Source organism: Ictidomys tridecemlineatus, chromosome 6, assembly GCF_052094955.1.
Source record: "Ictidomys tridecemlineatus isolate mIctTri1 chromosome 6, mIctTri1.hap1, whole genome shotgun sequence".
NCBI classification, from domain to species: Eukaryota; Metazoa; Chordata; class Mammalia; order Rodentia; family Sciuridae; genus Ictidomys; species Ictidomys tridecemlineatus.
This window is the reverse complement of record NC_135482.1, coordinates 59,150,255-59,173,348: the sequence shown is the minus strand read 5'-3', so window position 1 is coordinate 59,173,348 and position 23,094 is coordinate 59,150,255. Positions and strand designations below refer to the sequence as shown.

The window sequence follows — 23,094 nt, the reverse complement described above, 5'->3', positions numbered from 1 at the left end:
CAAACATACAATGGGCTGAAATTAGAATTAATTGCACTTATAGATATGTAAAAATATTCTTTTTAAGTATTTAAAATATTCATTTTAAGATGTCTAGCATGTAACATTGTGAATTCATATATGCAAATTTCTTGCCTTCTGGTTTGAATACATTACTGACAGATGCCTCAAGAAAACAAAAATTCACCAAAGATACATTTATCTGTTCAAGAGCTAAAACAAGGAAGAGATGACAATCAACAGTTTTGTTGGCACGGAACATAACAACATAAGCATATGAGTGATTCTTTCATAGTATGACACTTTCACAGTAGCAAAGAAAAAAAATGTCAAAAACAGGGACATATGAAATTTAAATAATTAAAATCAATGACAAAGTAATTTCAATATGAAGCCCAAATAGAACTTAAGCAAGCTTTGAATGTGTAGGCAAGTTATATAGATATGTATCTATTCATAAGATATTTCTTACACACTGCTCATAAATCTAGGATTGTGTTAGTTTGGGTAGATATCCTAGTTTAAACAAAAAAAGATAACATCCTAATTTCAACAATCTCAGTTTCTCAAGGGAAATGCTAAAATTGAAATAAAAATTACTTGTCACAGGAAAAAAAATGAACAATTAACATAGATTTTTAGAAGACTTTCTAATAGAGCAAATGCTGAAACTGAAAATCACAATAAGTAGATGGACACAGGCAGACTGTGGAGAGTTCATTTAGCATTTGGAATTTGATGTTTTACTCGATCTTATTGTTATCAAGGGGTTAGAATATTTTTCATCCTTAACAGGCTGAAAGTATATAAGTAAATTTTTTCCAGCTGTATATCCTTGATCAAGCATTTCTTCATTTATAGCCACATTTGTATCCCAGTGGACACTGAAATAAATTACATACTACCAGAGAAATGTAAGAAGAATCAAAGGAGTGAGCCAACAATGTGGCAGTTACATTTTAAAATACAAAACAAACTACATACACACAGGCTTTGTCACAGTTGGCAAAACATGAGATTTAGGTCATAGTGGACTGACAAACCTATTCATGAAGTCCAGATGAGATGTTAGATATTTGCATTTTAGACCAAATATTCTAGGAAAGACTGGAAAAAATAATTACATTTAAATATTCACCTTTAAAATACGGAAGATCTTAACCATAAAAAGAATTTATAATTTTATTGAATCACAAGAGATTGTGAGCCAAAGCCAACAATGCAGAATAATCCAGTTATTATAAATTACAAATGTAGAATAAAAGGAGTAGCCACGCCCATCAGGATATTGACAACATCAATTGCAATTTACAGAAGAAACTACATGTGTGCTGCAGTCTGGCTGGGCACAAATCACAAGCCACTCAAGGAGGAACAAACTTTATTTCCAAACTCACATGAGTGCCACCCACTCAGCCACTCCCTCCACTGGCACTTTTCCAACCAACACAAACTTTCCAGGAATCCCCATGAGAGCTCAACTGGAACTCAAGGGTAACTTCCTGGAGAACTCAAAAGTAGCTGGCACTCAAGGCAGCAGGAGCCGCCCTATTGCCTGACAGCAGGGGTCTATATACAACTGAATACACAGCCTGTTTCATTCCAGCATCATCCTGTTACAGCAATTATACACAGCTTAACTTAATTATCATCATCTTAATGGCTCTCTGGCATCACCTCTCAACCACTCCTTCTGGCAAAATGCTAGGAACCATCCCAAGGCTGTGGCTCTCAACACATGTGCATTAATTTTCTGTCTCCAGTAGTGACTATTTCTTTCGGGCTTTCATGTCACTCTTGTCAGATAAAATAGCTCTAAATTTTACATGAAGATTGACTAAATAAACATCAGTAGTTAGTGATGAAAAACTACACAATAACAACCTTCTCTCTTTTGGGACTAATAGATGACCCTCAACTTCAGATTCCAATTTTTACATTTCTATTTCTCACTTACATGTTGAGTATAACTGGGAATCTGAACATCATATCCCTCACTTTATTGGATCCCTACCTTAAAACACCCATTTACTTTTTCCTACGAAATTTTGCCCTATTAGAAATTTCATTTACATCTGCTTGTATCTCTAGATATTTGTACAATATAGTAACCAATGACAGGTTTATTACTTATAATATTTGTGTCGTTCAAGTGTTTTTTATTGACATCTTTGGAGTAATAGAATTTTTTTCTTCTGGCTCTTATGTCCTATTATCACTATGTGGCCATCTGCAAACCCCTGCATATGTCACTATCATGAGCCACAGAGTCTGCAGGAAGCTTGTCCTCTGCTGTTGGATGGATGGTTTGTTGACCATACTCCCACCACTTATTCTCTTCCTAAATTTGAAATATTGTGATTCAAATGTTACTGATTATTTTTTTGTGATGCATCTCCTATCTTGAAGATTTCATGCTTGGACACAAGGCTCATAGAGCAGTTCGTGATTGTTTGTGCTGTGCTGACCTTCATTCTGACCCTTGTGTATGTTGTTCTGTCCTACATATACATCATCAAGACTATTCTAGGATTCCCCTCTGCCCAGCAAAAAAAGAGAGCCTTTTCCACTTGCTCTTCTCACATGATTATGGTGTCCATCACCTTTGGAAGCTCTATCTTCATCCCTGTCAAACCTTCAGTAAAAATATCTGTGGCTATCAATAAGGATGTGGCGATGCTAATGAGGTCCATTGCTTCCATGTAGAATCCATTCATTTACACTCTGAGAAAGAAACAGGTAAGACAAGAGCTCAGTGATTCCTTCAAAAAACTTGCTTTAGTCTCAAAGAGGAAAGAAAATGTTCAAATATAGAAATAAAATATTAACTAAGGATAAACCATTAAATTCCATATCTATTTATCTCTGCTTGATCTGAACTCAATTCACATAAACCTTCTCAAATACTTTATACACCCAGAACAAATAGTGTCCATCACATAAATTCACTCCTTTAGTCCCCATTTAAACAAACTCTTTTCAAGCTAAGTTCCCAATCTAAAAAAGTGATAATGTTTTTGTAATTAATGTAAACCTACTTCACTATTTTTAAACTACCCCCCAAAAAATAAATAAATAAAAGAAAGAAGAAAGAAAACAAAGCAAGATAAAACAAAAGCAAAACCCAACAAGGAAATAAATAGCTTAGCTTCTATGTACTTGTACTTCCAAGAAAATAATTCATATAGATTTCTCAGTACCTCTTCCACTCTAAATGATGCTATATGGTTTTAAAAATAATTTTTTTGAGCACCTAGCTCTTAACACCCAAAAAGAAAAAAAAAATTATAATATTCTTCAATTTTCTTAGCTCACTAATAATCCTCTATATCTAAATTTTTTTAAAAAAATTACCATTATCTATAAGGGACATGATATAATTAAAAAGTAAAGAAAATTAAAATAAATGCATATCCAAATAAACGTGTTTTAAATAAAATTAGATTTGATATTTAGGATCCTAAAGTTTATTGCTAAGTATGTAATATTTGCATACATATAAAATGCTAAAATTTTAAAATTAAAGATTCGTAAATTATACAGACTAATAATGCTAGGTGTGCTAATAGCCACCATTGTGTTGCTTCTTCACATGGTCATTCCTTTATGTAAGCATATCCCTGGTAGTATCTCTCATTGCAAATTAAAACAACGTTGAGACCTTGGGCCTGCAGCATAGTGGAGTATACAGAAACTGAAACCCAGATATGTGAGTTAGCAGCTAAGTCTATGTGGGCCAAGCAATCCTGAAGAAAGGCAGATGCTGGCAGCATTTTACCCAGGGGAACACAGGTTAGAGAGGCTAAACACAGCAAGGCTCTCCCCGATAACACAGGTCATAAGGTGCAAGGGGATAGATAGGTTGCCTGTAGTGGGTTGGAAGGTTAGAAGAGGCTCTCAGCTCACCCATTCAGCTGGTTCAGCACAAACTGGTTTCCTGGGGCCCACTTTGGGCAGCACTCAGTGGACCCTGACACTAGCCAAGTCCCCATCTTCCTCCCCAGCCCAACATCTACCAATCCCTTGGTCCTGCCAGGTTCAGCATCAGTCTGGCAACCAATCCTCAGTCTCCCTAACCCTCCTGAGCCACCACCCCAGCCCAGTGCTTGCAGCTACATGGCCAGCCTGCAGATTTCATCACCTCGTCTTTATCCACCCAATACTGAACAACTCTCTGAGACAGGCACAGAAGTCTCAGTGCTCAGCCATCAGGACCACCTGGGAGAGTAGTGCCTAACTGAAAATTCAAAAGGGTGGGAGCAAGAAAGATCAAGTTTGTAGACTATACCAGGGACCAGGAATTGTGGGGTCCACAGATGATGTAAGGGCTAAGGTCAGGCTCTTACATCACATAAGTGGAACACAAAGGAGATTCCTGGGGAACAGTCTTCTAACATGGAATGGCAAATACTATACCCTACCTCCAGGAGTTCCACTTCCAGGACTAAACCTTCAACCCAAGCAACTTGAGGGTGGAGCTACCAGCAAAGTATAGACAACTCCACCTATTGGCTGAGAAAGGAAACTGAGAAACTTGAACTCCAATGGAAACAATTGTTTAATTTTCTGTTGAGATCCTGTTTTTCCCTTTCTCTCTCTCTCACATTTCAACTATTTTTGCAACCAAGTATTTTCATGCACCAGTTATTGAGGATGAGCATGTCTGAATAATATATTAAGTTTTGTTATGTATTCTTTTATTTTTACTTTTTCTTTTAAATTTTTTTTTTATATTTCTCATCTCACTTATCTGTCTCCCTGGATTCTGTTTCTCTCTTTTCTCCTGGTAACAGTCAATCTCTATTAATTCCTCTTCACTCTTTCTATAATTATTTACTTCTATCTTACCTTCTCCTTCTTAATACATCATAGCCTACACCACTTCATTCCCTCTTTGTTCATCATTTGAAATCATATACCCACTTGCAAACTTAGCATTTATATTGTAGAAAATAATTGAACATATTATTTCTGCTTATTGTGACAAAACTGTGTCTTAATATGATCTATTTGGTATAAGGTTGTATGATGTTAGTATTGGGTGAAGTTAATATTGGTCTCCCCTTTAAAGATGAGGCACTGGAAAGTTTCAGGGACACTGCAAGTCTACAGAGTAAAAATCAGACTACCAAGTGCCCCAAATAAACCAAGATGCTCTAATCATAGAATCCATTAACAACATAGTAGAAGAAATGTTATTTTAAAATGTTCATAGTTAAACTGATCCATGACATAAAGGACAATGTAAGGAGTAAAATCAGAGATAAACTTCAGGAGGTGAAATATCACTTCAATAAACAGAAAGATTATAAAAAGAAATCAAGCAGAAATCCTTGAAATGAAGGAATTAATAAACCAAATAAAAAATTAAATAGAAAGTATCGCCATTTGGAAAACAGAACCACAGACAATGAAGAAAAAATACAAAAAATATACAGTCTTGAAAATAAAGTTGACCACACAGAGATGATGGTAAGAAATCATAAACAAAAATTCCAAGAATTATTGGATAACATAAAAATGTCAAATTTAATATTTATCAGGATAGAGGAATCTGTAGAGATACAAACAAAAGATGCACAATATTTCTAATAAAATAATATCAGAAAATTTTCCAAACCTGAAAAATTAAATGGAAAATCAAATACAAGAGGCTTACAGAAACCCAAATGTACAAAATTACAACAGACCCACACCAAAGCATACTATAATGAGAATGACTAACATATGGAATAAGGATAGAGTTTTAAATGCTGTTAGATAGAACAACAGGTCACATTTAGAGGTAGACTAATCTGGATATTAGCTGATTTCTCAACCCAGAAGCTCAAGCTAGGAGATCTTGGAATAATATGGACCAAGCTCTGAAAGAAAATAGATGCCAGCCAAGAGCACTACACCCAGCAAAATTAAGCTTCACATTTATAGATGATATATAAAACTTCCATAATAAACAAAGCTAAAAGAATTCACAACTATAAAGTCTGCACTACAAAGCATACACAATAAATTATTTCAGGAAGAAGAAACAAAAATAAAAATGAAAAACAACAGTTGGAAAAACTATACTAGAAAAATAGTCCATCAAGGGAAAACTATTACAAATTAAAAACAAGAAATAAATCAAAAGACGGGAAATAAAAGTCACTTACAATAATAAAAATGAATGTAAACAGCCTAAACTCAGCTGTCAAAAGACTGCTTGGCATATTTTATTAAAAAATAAGACTCATCAATATGTTGCCTACAAGAAACTCACCTCATAGGCAAAGACATCCATAGACTGAGGTAAAAATTGGAAAAAAAAAAAGCAAAACCCAAATATATCATTCACATGGATCTCACAAACAAGCAGACTTTCTATTCTCATATAAGATGAAATGGACTTCAAGTTAAGTTAATCGGAAGAGACAAATAAGGTCACTTCATACCACTTAAGGGAATTATATGTTAACAAGACATAACAATTGTAAATATTTACGCCCCAAACTATGGAGCACCTATGTACATCAAACAAAACATTAGTGATACCAAGAATCAAATAAAACACAACACAATTATACTGGGTGACTGTGCTTCTCTCAACACAGGACAGATCTTCCAAAAACAAAACAAACAAACAAAAAAAACTAAGAAGCTATAGCTGTAACACTAAAAAATACAATGTATAATTTAGACCTAATAGACACTATAGAATACTTCATCCATCAATGGTGCTTATACTTTCTTCCCAGCAGCATATGGATTATTTTCTAAAATAGATTATATGTTAGACAACAAAGTAACTCTTAACAAATCAAAAAAAAAGATACAGATAATACCTTGTGTTCTGTGAGATTAAATAGAATAAAATTTGAAGTCAATGATAAAATAAAAAATAGAAGCTACTGTAAAACCTGGAGACTAAAAATATGCTATTATAGATTTATAATGATAAATGCATAGCAGAAGAAGTCTGGGGCAAAATAAAAATACTTAGGTAAATAAGAATAGTGATACAACATACCAAAATCTCTGGGACACTATGATGGTGGTTCTAAGAGGAAAGTTCATTTGTTCCATTGAGCTCATTCATTAAAAGAATTGAAAGACACTATATATACAATCCAATACTACATCTCAAGTCACTAGAAAAAGAAAAATCTCACTAAAATTAGTAGAAAACAAGAAATAATTAAAATCAGAGCCAGAATCAGTATAATTTGAATAAACAAATTCAAAACGCTATGAAACACAATGTTGGCTCTTTGAAAGCATAAATAAAATTTATAAACCCTTAGACAAGCTAAAAAAAAGAAAGCAGGGGAAAACTCATTATTAAAATTAGTAATAAAACAGAAAATATAACCACAGAATTTACTGAAATACAGAAGATACTCAGAAGAAATTTTGAAAATTTATACTCTTATAAATTAGAAAATCATGAAGACATTGATAAATTTTCAAAGACATATGACCTACCTAAATTAAACCAAGATAATGTAGAAAACTGTAAACATCAATTTTAAGTTATGAAATTGAAGCCACCATCAAAAGTCCACCACCACCACCAACAAAGAAGCCTAAAACCAGAATGGAATCACAGGTGAATTCTACAAGACCTTGAAAGAACTGACACCAGCACTCCTCATATTACTTCATGAAATAGAAAAGGAAGAAACTCTTTAAAATTCTTTCTATGAAGATAATATCACACTAACACCCAAACCAAAAACACATCCAGAAAATAACACTTCTCAACAATATACCTCCATGATGAACATAGATGCAAAAATTCTTCATAAAATACTGGTAAATCACATATGAAAACACATTAAAAAGATACTACACTATGATCAAGTGAGGTTCATCTCAGAAATGAAAGGTTATTTCAACATACAAAATTCAATGCAATTTACCACATAAATAGACTTAAAGACAAGAATCATGTGATTATCTCAATAAATGCAGACAAAAAATCGACAAAATACAGCATCCATTTATGTTTAAAACACTAGAAAGACTAGGGTAAAAAAAAAAAAATCTACCTCAACACATTGTGAAAGCTATGCACATCAAACCCAAAGCCAACATCATTCTAAAATACTACAACAACAACAAGAAAAACAAACAAAAACCACTGTGGAAAGTATTATGAATATTACTCAAAAAAAAAAACAAAAAAAAAAAACTAGGACCATATCCCTATGAGTTAAGGAATCAACCCAAGAGCCTACCAACAAATGAACAGGTTAAGAAAATGTAGTATGTATATACATTAGGATTTTACTTAGAAATAAAGAGAAATGAAATTATGACATTTATGTAAATGGATGGAAATGAAGAACAACATTCTTATAGATATGGGCCAGACACAGGAAAGCAAAGATCAAATGTTTTCTCTCAAATGTGGAAGTTAGAGCAAACAGAAGGGAAAAGGTTGGTTCCATTAAAATAGGATGGACATCAGTGGAATAGAGGAAGGGGATTGAGGGGGGAGAAGATAAATAGAAAAGAGGAGGAACTTAAGAATGAAACTTACCAAATTATGCTTAATACATATATGAACATACCACAGTGAATTTCACCTTTATGTATATCTATGAAGTACCAATTAAAATCATAAATTAATAGAGGACAAGTAAAGTAAAAAAGGAAACCAGGGAACGGAGAGGAGAGAAAAAGAGGCAATAAACTGTACTGGGGACTAAAATGGAGCAAAATGTATTCATGCATGTATGATCAGGTTAGAATGAGCACCACTATTATGTATAACCCTATGCTTTAATAAAAATATTATTACTATAAAGAGGCTTTTCATGTTTCATTTTTCACTATTGCCAGGTTCACAGCATCAGTTCCCACAAGGTTTTTACCCTCTTAGTGATGCTCAGTGTTGGCTCCCTCTTGGGTTGGTTTGGAACATCTTCCCTAGCTACCTTTTCAAAGTTAATTCTCAGTATTATTTTTTTTTCCAGGAGGCTAATTAACATTTCTGGATCTAGGTCCCTGGGCATTAATCTATCCCCCAATGTCTCTGCTGATTAAACTAGAAGAAATGTGCGCCACTGAAACTGGTATAAAATTGCAATGAAGTTCATTACCAATCTTCAGACAAAATGGAAAAAATAAGACTTTAAAGAGTAGGATGTTCCCTGATCTTTGATGATTTTAAATCAGCCAACTTCTTAAGGAATTATGAGAGGAGTTTTGATTTAAATCAATGGAGGAAGGGCAGCAATTGTTAAATGAAGGGACAAATAGAAATGCCTTTTTCTCAAAGCCTGCCTGAATACTTTGTGAGTGATCAGGGGATACATTAGTATTAAGAAAGAAAATATGTGATAATTTATTGGACCTTTTCATGCACATCTGACATCTCAGTTCTGACACTATGTAGCTCCAGAGATACAATCCCTAATCATCTTTCCTATGTCAAAAAGTGAGTATGTACAGAGGTCATCAATGTTATCCTTCCATAGTGGTGAAATATCAGATCTTTATCAATTTGAATTTCTACTAATCTTTGGGGCATTTTTATTTAAAATCTTGTTTTTAAAAATTTTTAATGATCAAGTAAGCATGAAGTTAAAAAAAAAAAACATTTTTGGCTGGTTTAAACAGAGGTATTTCCTCTAAACAAGTTTCAAGGGAAATCTAAACCTGTGCTCATGTGCTCAATATTCCTCAGCTACTTTCCCCTTCCTAACGCTGTTCTTCCCTTTCTCAGCTTCACAGTCAATTAAAGTTGCAATGAAAAACCACTCTTTGACTGAATTCATCCTTCTTGGACTAACAGATATTCCAGAGCTTCAGATTATCATTTTCATATTTCTCCTCCTCACATACCTGTTCAGCATCATTGGGAATCTGACAATCATCATCCTCACATTGCTGGACTCCAACCTTCAGACTCCCATGTATTTCTTCCTCCGGAATTTCTCCTTCCTGGAAATTTCCTTTACATCCACTTTCACTCCTAGGCTGCTGTTCAGCATCTCAACTGAGATCAAGACTATCAGCTTTGCTGGATGCTTCACTCAATATTTCTTTGCTATTTTCTTTGGGGCCACTGAATTTTACCTTCTGACTGCCATGTCCTGTGACCACTATGTGGCCATCTGCAAACCTCTGCATTATACCACCATCATGAACAGCAGGGTCTGCCTCCAGATGGTTCTCTGCTCTTGGCTGTGTGGCTTCCTGATCATCTTGTTCCCAATCATCCTGACCAGTCATCTGGATTTCTGTGGGTCCAATGTGCTAAATCATTATTACTGTGACTATGGACCCCTCATAGAAATCTCTTGCTCAGACACTAGTCTACTGGAACTATTCGACTTTATCTTAGCACTTCTGACACTGGTCGTCACACTGGTGCTGGTGATCCTCTCCTACACAAACATCATCAGGACCATTCTGAAGATCCCTTCTGCTCAGCAAAGGAAAAAGGCCTTTTCCACATGTTCTTCTCACATGATTGTCATCTCCCTCTCTTATGGAAGCTGCATCTTCATGTACATAAAGCCTTCAGTGAAAGAAGGAGTTGCTTTCAATAAGGGAGTAGCTGTACTCAATAGCTCTGTTGCCCCTTTACTGAATCCATTCATTTACACTCTAAGGAATAAACAGGTAAAAAAAGCCTTCAAGGATATGGCCAGAAAAATTGTGCATCTTCATTTATTTTAGTGGCTTCAAAACAAATGAAAATTGTTAAAGATGTTCCTGAGGGTGCTCTGCAGTTGTTAAAGTGATTTCTTAGATTAATTCAATGTAAGTACCTATTGAATTTTCAGACTAAATTTCCACCAAGAAATGGTTAATTAAAGAAGGTTAATTCAAATTTGTCCAGGGGATAACTTTTAGATTTAAAAAAAAAGAGGAAAGTATTTTTTAGACTATGCAAACACAGACAAAATGAACAAACAAAGAAACAAACAAAAACAAAAACAAAAAACCTGCTTGAAAACTCTTTTGCTTATCATAAATATGACAAGCTGAATGATCAATCCTCTATCCCCCAAGGAGCTCTAGGACTCATCACTAATTATCAGAGTGTTTATACAGGTCATAGTGATAGAACACTTCTCTTGAATGTTCAGAAGTTAAAAAAAAAAAAAAAGTAATTATTTTGTTCTTATCAAAAAGTTGTAAATGTACTGTGTTAAATATGACTGGCTGTTTCTCAGAAGAGATTTTTCATTAACTATGCTCCAAAATACTCTACAATAACACTTTTTCTATGATTTTAAACAGCTTTATTTCTGAAGATACTCCTTTTATTTTATTTTACTTTTTTTAGATGTACATGAACACAATATCTTTCATTTATTTATCTATCTATCTATCTATCTATTTATTTATGTCATGCTGAGGACTGAACCCAGTGCCTCATATGTATGAGGCAAGTGCTCTACCATGGAGCCACAGTCCCAGCCCATGAAGCTACTCCTTTTGATGACTCCAAAAACTGCTTCTCTGCCACCACCTACAGAAATCATTTATTATGGTACAGTGTTAGATGACATAAATATTTTTAAGGACATTTCTGGCTGTCTTATTTGAGTGCTGAAATTAGAATGAAGGGTGTTAAATGGAATCATCTTGTTTCATTGAAAAGGAGACCCAGGCAAAGAGAAATCACAGGGAACTTGGCAATGATAAAAGTCCCACAAGGCAAGAGTGTAACAAAGCTGTGTCTGACATTTAGAGGACACATTTATAGATGATTCTGGGGTGATTAGGGTGATTAATAAGGATGCTATGTCATGGTCTATTAACCTCTCCACAGCTCCTGCCTGAAGGTCCCTTGGATACCCCTCTGACCTTGCCCCTCATTGTGAGGATGGTAGACCCCTGGCTTCTCTGCTTAAGTGGAACCACCTGGCAGCTGACATCCTCAAGAATATTAACAAGCCCAACTCTATGGCTATTTATGTCCCCCATGACCATCTATCTCTCCCACCATCCTATGTGGTGTATGAAAGCCACTATTAAACATTAGTGATGCTTGTTCCCTTCTCAGAATCCTAGTCCTCATGCCCTTGGAGAATGTGGGACCTCCTCTGGAATGAATCTTTGTAGGGCCTTATAAGATATTTCTACATCAGTGAGCATTGGCCATGGCTTTTTCCAGGCTCTATGGGACACCTTAGCCATGAAATGAGGTCCTTGCCTAGATGTTAAATTCCATGTCTTTAGAAAGTTTCCCATGTCCATAAATTTTAGCTCAACACTCTTACATGCCTGACCCCTAAGCAGTATCTATATCTCTGACTCCACCCAGGACAAGTTGTCTGGTGATTACAACTATTTCAGTGTATATATTTTTTTTCTACCCCTTAAGTCACCATGTCTCCACATATATGATATGGGATTTAATGCATTAGCTTAGCAGCTAGGAAAAAAGATGAGAACAGCTCCAGAGGGAAGTCTTTCCTCTCTTGCGTAGTATAGACCCCTGAACCACCTGCTTACAACTTCTAACTAAGGAAGAATGCATCACAGTTATAATTCCAATTGTTCATAGGGTTCAAAATGTAAAAATACTCAGGCCTATATATCCAAACATCCTTTATCTCATATTTCTAGTCATGTTCCCCCCCATCAGGGTCATTAGCTTTATAACACACCTATGTTGTGAAAAATTCAGAGGTTTTTGGAGCTCCATGACTAGAACAAGCAGATCAAGATGCCACTCACATGCTTGTTCTTACACTACAGAAAATACATCCTCCTTTGAAAGCTACCATGTAGATCCTCTGGCTCTCACAATTAGCTACAAACTAGTTATTACACTCTTGTGATTCATCTTTAGGGCATCAATATAACTTACCTTTAACTATTCATTTACACATGCTCTCCAACATAAAATAAAATACTACATGTCAAAAAGAAGAAGAAGAAGAAGAGGAGGAGGAGGAGGAGGAGGAGAAGGAACCATTTTTGCTTTCTTATGCAAAACATAAAGCACTAAATATAACTATTCTCAGATATGACAGATACTCACATTATCAGACAGGAACTTGGAAATTATTTTGATGACCATGATAAGGATTTAGTGAACAAGGGGGCAAATATGTCTGAACAATTTGGAAACTTTGTGGAAGCACAAAGTATTTTTTAAGAATGTAGTTGAATGTTAAAGCTATAACACATAGTAACAGAATTAAAGAATTTCTACTTAACCTAGTGGACACAGTTCAAGAAAGAATTAGTATTTAGTTAAGAGAAAATATCCAAATTAAGTGCAAAGATAAAAAACTGAATTGAGGGACAGACTATTTCTGAATCATGGCACAATATAAATAGTATAAAATATGTGCAATATGTGTTCCAGAAGAAGAGAGCAAAAATAAGGGAAATGAAATATTTGCAGTGTTATGGTCACACAAATATTTTTAGAAAAAGGAAAAAGAAGACTTATTGCTTTGCTAGCAAAGGACAAGCACAGAGGACTATTGTCCCAGTGGCTGTGATTCTGCTTATCAAGTTGAGCAGGAGATTTTTGCTTCTGAAGAGGTGGTTCAAAGGTTATATTCCATCTGATCTCTGTTGTAATTCACTTGTTAATTTAGGAGAGGTTCTTCTTCCATCTTCAATGAATTACTTCATTCCTATGATGGGTGTGTTCTCAAGGACAGATAACTCAGAATAGAATGCAGAAGAAAGATAATCCTATTTCCCTGAGATTAGGGAGGGGAATAGATTAGGAGGAAGCAGGGAGAGAGGAAGAGGAAAAACAATGTTCATTTAAAAAATAAGTTGCAGTGGCAGAGCAGATCTTCCAAACAAAACTTAAACAAAGAAACAATAGAATTAAATAATACAATCAATAATTGAGACTTAAGGGAGATATGTAGAATATTTCATCCATCCATCCATGACTGAATGTGCTTTCTTCTCAGCAGCACATGGATACTTCTTTAAAATAGGTCATTTTTCCTGCCAAAAAGAAACTCAGAAAATGAAAAAAAAAAAATTGAGATACTACCCTGAACTCTATCAGATCATAATAGAATAAAATTAGAAATCAATGATAAAATTTTAAAAAAAAAGATACCCCTGAAAGACCTAAGAAACCTCATTTTACTAGGGAGCTCATTTTGCTCTGAAACTTAACCCCTGACCAACTGCAGTCCTAAAGTCAGGAAATACCACAGAGATCTCTGCACAAACAGTTCTTGGAAAAGCTGCAGATGATGATTGCCTAAGATAGGCCACCTGTTGAAATATTTGAAATTCTAGATGCTCTCCCCACCCCCCACCCCCCACCCCACCCTGCCAGGTTTGGTGACCAATATCTAAACCAGAAGCCCTGCAGCTTGGCACTTACCTCCCTTGCAACACCCTCATGGTTTAAACCAATCATTTTAAGTGCATCAACTCCTTGAAGTAACCAATAATCCTTTCCAGAATCTTTCTGGCCACTTGATATGCTAATCATGTTTTAGAGTTGTTTTATAATTTTCCAGTGGACTGTGATGATTTGCTAACAGATGCTATGATGTATGTGAAGTCCCTGCCTTACCCAAAGAGTGTATAAAACTGCTGCAATCTCGGAACTTGGGGCCTCTCAGTGTCACCAATTTCTGTGTGCAGAGGACCAAGCTAGCTAGCAATAAACACCTCTTTGCTGCTTACATAGATCTTGGTCTCTGGTGGTCTTTTGGGGGTCCTGAACTCAAGCATATCAACCCCAACACTTGGAGACTAAGCAATACATTTTTGAATGACAAATAGATAACAGAAGAAATCAGTGATCAATTAAAAATACTTAAAACATATAAAAACCTCTGGGACTCCATGAAGGCAGTGCTAAGAGGAGAGTTCATACAATGACTCATTCATTAAAAAATGGAAAGTCAATGAATAAATGACCTAACATTACATCTCAAAGTCCTAGAAAAAGAACAACCAACCAACACCAAAAGCAGTAAAAGATAGAAAATAATTAAAATTGGAACTGAAATCAATAAAATTGAAACAATTTAAAAAATTGACAAAACAAAAAGCTGGTTCTTTGAAAAAATAAAATTAACAAACTCTTAGCCACGGTAATAAAAAACAAGTTACTGAATTCATGATGAAAAAATTAATATCACAATGACACTACTGAAATACAGAAGGTAATCAGAAAGTTCTTTGAAATTCATACTGAAAAAAAAAAGAAAAGAAAAGAAAAAAGAAAGAAAAAGAAAGAAAATCTTTGAAGCAAAAACTAAGGTCAGGCAGTTAGTGTAGGTAGATGAATTCAGTTGGGTAGGAAGATGGAAGATGAATAGGGTTGGGAAGGTGGACATTGGATCAAAGGGGAATGGAATGTTAATACCTTCAGGACACTTCACATTTCCCTAACGGATATCCAAACAATACCTGCCACCCAGGAGACTGGCCCTCCCAGCAGGGAATTACTAATGAGTATTTCCTGGCTCACTCCCCCTGAATTGCCTCTTTCCTGCTTTTTCACCACATGGCGGGATAAAAGGTAGGACATGAGAAGTAAAAAACACAGAAATTATAAGAAGGACATGACTCACCCCCTCACATAATTATGAGAAGAACATGACTCACCACGCCAGCTCTGTTCTCCCTTCTCTGCTGAGAAGACTGTTACTATTCTTTAAATCAAACTTATTGCTTCCATATTTCCCTGTTGTTCAATCTTCACATCTGGGGATCAGAACTCATTATCACCAGTAACTGGCTGTGATATCTTGATGACATCAACAAATTTCTAGAGACATACAATTTACCCAAGCTGAGTCAGGAAGACCTACACAATTTAAAGAGATCAATTTCAAGCAAGGAAATGTCAGCTTGATGGTGGTGACTTAGGAACAAAGCACCAAGCAGCCCACTGAGCTCAAAAGAAACATTGATCAGGCACCTACAGAACGACCTGTCAATCAACAGGGTCTCCTGGCCAATCCTGGATCTTAGCCAGTTCCTCTGACCAACTCCACTGGGACAAGGGACTCTAAAAATCCTTTTTCCTGTTCCAAGCCTTTCTCTTCCTGCTATAAGCCCCATAAAATTCTAGTCCAGTGGAGCCTCCACTCAGTTTCTCCTCAGACCCTCTTCCTATCCTCTCTGTTGGTCTGATAGAGTTCTGCCAGGGAGTGGAGTCTCAATAAAGCCTCATCAGCAACCTTTTAAAATCTGCCTCCTTTTGGTTGCCACCCTTGCCTTACTTTATAGGAAATAGGAGATAGCATCAAAATTCTACCAAGAAAGAAAAGCCCAGGACCAAACATATTCTCAGCCAAGTTCTACAAGACCTTCAAAAAAGAATTAATACTAATACTCCTCAAATTATTCCATGAAATAGAAAAGGAGAGAACACTTCCAAACCTATTCTCATAATATATATATATATATATATATATATATATATATATATATATATATATATGAATGAGAATATATATATATTGTGGTTGGACACAATACCTTTGTTTTATTTATTTATTTTTATGTGGTGCTAAGGATCAAACCCAGCCCCTTGCACATGCTAGGTGAGCACTTAACTGCTGAACCACAACCCAAGTCCCCCAAATCTATTCTATGAGGTTACTATCACCCTGATACCAAAACCAGACAAAGACACATTAAGGAATAAAACTTCAGACCAATACCCATGATGAACATAGATGCAAAAATTCTTAATAAATTTCTGGAAAATCTCATACAAAAACATATTTAAAAGATAGTTCACCATGATCAATTGAGGTTCATTCCAGGGATGCAAGGTTGATTCAACATATGGAAATCAATAAACATTATTAATCATATCAATAGACTAAAAGTTAAGAATCATATGATTATATCAATAGATGCAGAGAAAACATTTGACAAAATATAAAACCCTTTTATGTTCAAACACTAAAAACAAAAACTAGGGGTAGTAGGAATATACCTCAACATTGTAAAAGCTATCTCTGCAAAACCCAAGGCCAATATCATTCTACATAAAGAGAAACTAGAAGCATTCTCTCTAAAAATTAGAGCAAAACAGGGATCCCCTCTTACCACTTCTATTAAAAATAGTCCGTAAAACTCTAACCAGAGAAATTAGACAGATGAAAGATATTAAACAGACATGATTAAGAAAATAAGAACTCAATGGGGCTGGAGTTGTAGCTCAGTGTTGAAGCACTTGCTTAACAAGTGTGAGGCACTGGGTTTGATTCTAGCATCACATACAAAGAAATAAAGGCATTGAGTACATACACACACACACACACACATATATAATTTAAATAGATATACATACATATGTATTTCTGTATGTATCTGAAGAACTCAAACTATCACTATTTGCCAAAGACATGATTCTATACTACAGGATGCAAAAAATTCCACCAGAGAACTTCCAGAATTAATAAATGAATTCAGCAAAATATCAATATATAAAATCAATACCCATAAATCAAATACATTTCTATACATCATTGATGAATCCTCTGAAAAAGAAATTAGGAAAACTCTCCCATTCACAGTAGCCTCAGGGGAAAATAAAATACTTGGGGGAATTGATTTAACAAAAGAAGTGAAAGACCTCTACAGTGAAAACTATAGAACACTAAAGAAAGAAATTTAAGAAGACCCTAACAGATGGAATGGTCTAGCATGCTATTGGATAGGTAGAATTAACATTGTCAAGATGGCCATACTACCAAAACCATTATACAGATTTAATGCAATTTCTATTAAAATCCCAATTACATTTTTCATAGAACTAGAAAAAGCAATCATAAAATTTATTTGCGAAAATAAGAGAGGCAGAATAGTGAAAGTATTTCTTAGCAAAAGACATCACAATACCAGATCTTAAATTATACTACAAAGCCATAGTAACAAAACTGATATGGTATTGACACCAAAACAGATACATAGTCCAATGGCACAGAATAGAAGATACAGAGACAAACCCATATAAATACAGTTACTGCATACTAGACAAAGGCACCAAAAACATACATTGGAAAAAAGATAACCTTTTTAACAAATGGTGCTGGGAAAACTGGAAATCCATATGTAGCAAATAAAATTAAACTCCTATCTCTAATCCTGCATGAAACTCAACTCAAAGGAAACCCAAGTCTTAGGCTCTAGAACAGACACCCTGTACCCTGTACCTCATAGAAGAAAACTTAGGTCCAAATCTTATCATGTTGGCTTTGGAACTGAGTTCATTAACAAGACTCCTAAAGCACAAGAAGTAAAATCAAGAATCAATAAACGAGATGTAATCAAATTAAAAAGCTTCTTTTCAGCAAAATGATCAAGAAGATGAAGAGAAAGCCTACAGGGTGGAAGAAAATCTTTACCACATGCACCCCAGAGATAGCATTAATCTCCAGGATATATGAAAAAATTTAAAAAAAAAGCTTAATAGCAAAAAAATAAACAACCCAATAAATAAATGGGTAGGGAAACGAACAGGCACTTCACAGAAGAAGATACACAATTGATCAAATATATTTAAAAAATGTTCAGCATCTTTAGCAGTTAGAAGAGTGTAAATCAAAACTGCTCAAAGATTTTATCTCACTCCAGTCAGAATGGCAACTATTGAGAACCAAGAGACAATAAACGTTGGCAAGGATGTGGGGAAACAGGTACCCTCACACATTGCTGATAGGACTCCAAGTTGGTGCAACCACTATGGAAAGCAGTATGGAGATTCCTCAGAAAACTAGGAAGGGAACTACCATTTGACCCATCTATTCCACTCTTCAGTTTATACACACAGGATTTAAAAATCAACATATTACACTTATGAAGTCACATCAATGTTTATAGCAGGTCAAAGCACAATAGCTAAAGTATTGAACCAACCTAGATACCCTTCAACAGATGGATGGCTAAAGAAAAGGTGGTATATATGCACAGTGGAATATTACTTAGCCTTGAATAAGACTGAAATTATAGCATTTGCTAGTACATGGATGGAACCAGAGAACATCACGCTAAGCAAAATAAGCCAACACACCCCAAAATAAAGGCCAATTTTTTTTTTGATATGCAGATGCTAATCCTCAATAAGAGTGAAGAGGCTAGGGAAGTATAGGGGTACTTTGGATTAGGTAGAGAGGAATGAAGGGACAGAAGAGGATGTTGTGGGAGGAAGGATAGTAGAATTACTTGGACATTAATGCCCTATGTGCATATATGACTACATGACCAATGTAATTCTAAAACATATACAACCAGAAGAATGAGAAATTATACTCCATTTCTGAATGATGTGTCAAAATGAATTCTACTGTCATGTATAACTAATTAGACAACTTTTTAAAAAGAAAAATCAATAAATAAATATGGTTTGTATTACTGCACAATAAAGACCTTTTAATACTAGAAGAAATTACCAATAAATTTTCAAACTTAGAATTATCTAAAAATATTTTGGAATAATGTCAAAGATAACCCCACGATAATAATATACATCCATGAAGTTTCATTAAAATATGTGCATGTCATATTTTTATGGAAAAATGCAAAAGTTACAAAACAGATGGAAATGTATAGAAATAATAAATACAGCTTAGTAGTAGAGCACTTGCCTAGACACATAAGGACCTGGGTTTGATCCTAGTATAGGAAATAATAATAACAATAGCAGCAGCAACAACAACATAAACAAAACTACACAAGATTAAAATAGGTGACATTGGATTTATGTACTTAAATTCTATTAGTCAATCATCTTTCATTCAAAAATTCCAAATCCAAAGTGCCCTAAAATCTGAAACATTTTACAGATCAACATGATGCCACAGGTGGAAAATACCATATCTGACTCTCACTCAGGCAAGGGAATGGGTTTTCCTCCAGGGGGATGGGCTAGTTGAGAAATAAAAACTAAGAAAATAGTGCTATGAAATAACCAAGGAACAAAGAACAGTAGTTTCAGAGTGGGGGCAGCAATAGGCAAGGCTGACCAGACAGGTCTAAAAAGAAAGGAGTCTGTGTTTGCTTTATTTGTATTGGGACACATCAAGGAAATTCTATGGAAAGTTCTTCACCAAAACAGGATAGAGGTGAGGGCAGGTAAGCTGCTGGGTTCTTTCACACCCATCTCCAGTGCTGCCTGAGACCTCTTAGCAGAGCTGAGGGGAAGTTCACTTGCCTTTAGGACTGCCATGGGGAGTTCCCAGTACCATATTTACCCCCTCACCGGCTATGATGCTGAAAAATGTCCTCATGCATTTCACAGATGGCTTCTTGCACCTGACCTGTGTCAGAGGCCACAGTCAAAACACAGGAACACTAAAAATACTGCCCCAAATTACCTTCACATTATATGTGTAAGTTGTATTTGAAACATCAGTGAATTTCATGGTTGGACTTGGGTCACATTCTCAAAATATTTTATTAGGAACAAGCAAATATTTCAAAATCCAAGTAAATCTCAAAACTGTGCTTCTGGTCCCTAGCATTTCAGATAAGAAATGTTTTCAAACTATAATTTCCTGTATATATTTTTTTTTCCCAGAGAATAGGTTTTCTTCAGTCCTTAAGGATCCAGCTCATGACATGGGTTTGGGTGGAGGATGTGGGGCAGCACCAGCAGATCTAAACTGGGGTAAGTCTCTTCTAACTGCACAAGGAAGATTTCTGCCTACCTTGATATGAATGGCATATTTCACACAGTAATGCAGCTTCACATAGAGCTTGGGAAGCCCATAAGCTCAGAAAACACTGGCTTTGGAAATGTCCAGGATGGCTGTAGCCTTTGTTTCAAATGAGTTATTTCTTGTTTCAATCTTTGCAGTAAAACAAATGCATTTTATTTTAATTATTAACATACATTGTACAAATTGATGGGACTCATTGTAATTTTTTTCATACACATGTATTTGGGGGGGCAATCATCCCATTCACCCTTTTTTCCTTCTCTTCACACCATTTCCATCCTTCCCATTTCCTCATGGTCCCTCTCCTACTTTCATGTTTGATTTCGTTTGCTTGCTTGTTTAGTTTGGTTTCCACATAAGAAAAAAAATGCAATATTTGTTTTTTTGTCTTTGGTTTATTTTAATTAACATAATATCCTCCAATTCTATCCATTTGTTCACAAGTGATGATATTTCATTCTTCTTTCTGGCTGAACATTCCTGTATGTGTGCATGTGTGTGTGAGCGTGTGTGTGTGTGTGTGTTGTGAGATATTTTCTTTATTCATTAATCTGTTGATAGTCACCAACATTTATTCCATATCTTAGCTATTATCAATAGCACTATCATAAACATGGGTATGTGGGTGGCTCTTTCGTATGGAACTTTGTTTTCTTTCAATATACACCCAGGAGTGGGATAAATGGATCATGTGGTAGTCATATTTTCAATTTTTTGAGGAACTTCCATGCTGTTTCCACAGAAATTGTACTAATTTACAACCTCACCAGCAATGTAGAACAATTCCTTTTTGTCCACATCCTTCCCAGCATTTGATATTTTTGTTGTTTTGATAATAACCATTCTAACCATGGTAAGACAAAACCTTATAGTAGCTTTGATTTTCATGTTCTTGGTTGCTAAAAACATTGTGTAAGGGAAATAAAAAAGGGACACAGAGACAAGATGCAAAGGCAGGAGAGAAATATGGCAGAATGGCAGAATAGCCAAGCTCCCAGCTTTATTTATATCAATAGGTAAGTCATTGGCATCATTAGTACACATTGTTCATTGTGATACCAGGCAGGTTACAGACCTACCAACATTATGCGGTTTATTCCTCAGTTACATACTAAGTTGCAATGTGAAATGTTAGGAGCTTTGTGTAGCTCTTAAGAAAGTCATTGTATAAATTTACTGTTATGAGGACAGGTTTAGGCTCAGTGAAACACTGTGGTTGTCCAACAAGAGAGTTCCTTTATTCCCAGGAGCTGTGTGCCTGAGATCAAGGGCAAGGCTGATAAGATTCTAGTGGCATTGCCACAGCAGCTAGACATAGCACATGTGTCTTACTAGTTCCTAGGAGAAACTGCAGGGCATTCTAAGGGTGGGAAACAGAGTGCCAGTTACCCACTTGGAGTTTGCTCATTAGAGGAATGCTTCCCTGGATGTGTCAGAATTCCAACAACATTGGGCATTTCTTCATTTATTTTTTGGCCATTTTATTTCTTCTTTTGAGAAGTGTCTATTCAGATCACTTGTCCATTTTTTATTGGATTCTTTGTTAAGTTTTTTGAGGTCTTTATATATATTCCAGAAGAAGAACTGGCAAGATTTGCTTCCATTATATAGATTGTCTCCTTGATCTGCTGATTGTTTTGCTGAGCAGAAGCTTTTTAATTTGAGCACAGCCCTTTTTGTTGTAGTTTTCTTTCTTCTTCTTGGAAACAAGACTGGAGAGATAAGGGATATGTTACCTGCAGTTTCACAGATATATGATTAAAGTACATTTTTCAATAAAAAATATAGTAAAATTTGTGAAAATTTGTGTGAATTATGTAAAATTCTCAGTTGTTGTCTTTCTCCTCAAAAAAGGGGTATTACCAGTTTCAAACATGTTCATATTAAGCCATGTTAAATTTATCCTTAAAATTAATGAAATGGTATACTAAAAATGTTAAAATCATGTGTTACTGTGAAAAATTATGAAAGAGCTGTTGGTGAGAACTTAGAACATAACATCCTTAAACATGAGTATGTCAGTGAATGATTGAACAAGGATAAACAGCAACCATGAGGGGAAGATTAGCTATCTGTGTAAGAGGTAGGAGAAACCAGTATCATTGTTTTTCTTAGATTGGATATTATGACTAAGCTTACATGGTATCAAATAGATTTCATAAATAGATTGATTAAGAGTTTTAAATCAAAGAGCATATGAAAAATTATACTTTGCACAACTTTTGTGTTTAATGTTTGCATTTCTGTAAGTACTACTTATAATATACCTAGGCATATCTGCAGAAAAATATAAAAACATATGTAATGAAACATCAGTTACTCATTTTATATTCTTTTTCCATATATCAGACAAAATTTTCAACTTCATAAATTACCCATATGAGAGAAACAAAAGAATTTTCAGGTCTTATGCTTTCCAATTGCCCTAAATGATATAAAAACAAGTGAAAACAATTACATTGGTATTTAA

General features: G+C 35.1%; 1 protein-coding gene across 1 annotated transcript; it reads left to right on the top strand.

Annotated features, from left to right (window-relative positions):
• The first annotated feature begins 9,732 nt into the window (after window positions 1-9,732).
• LOC101978663 (olfactory receptor 6C4) lies at window positions 9,733-10,668 on the top strand. The gene has a single exon (XM_005342238.4). It carries the CDS (start codon window positions 9,733-9,735, stop codon window positions 10,666-10,668), a length of 936 nt encoding a protein of 311 aa, XP_005342295.2.
• Window positions 10,669-23,094: the final 12,426 nt, after the last annotated feature.

What these genes read in the sequence shown, in the direction of transcription:
- LOC101978663 (XM_005342238.4), top strand. Translation starts at nt 9,733, where the DNA reads ATGAAAAACCACTCTTTGACTGAATTCATCCTTCTTGGACTAACAGAT.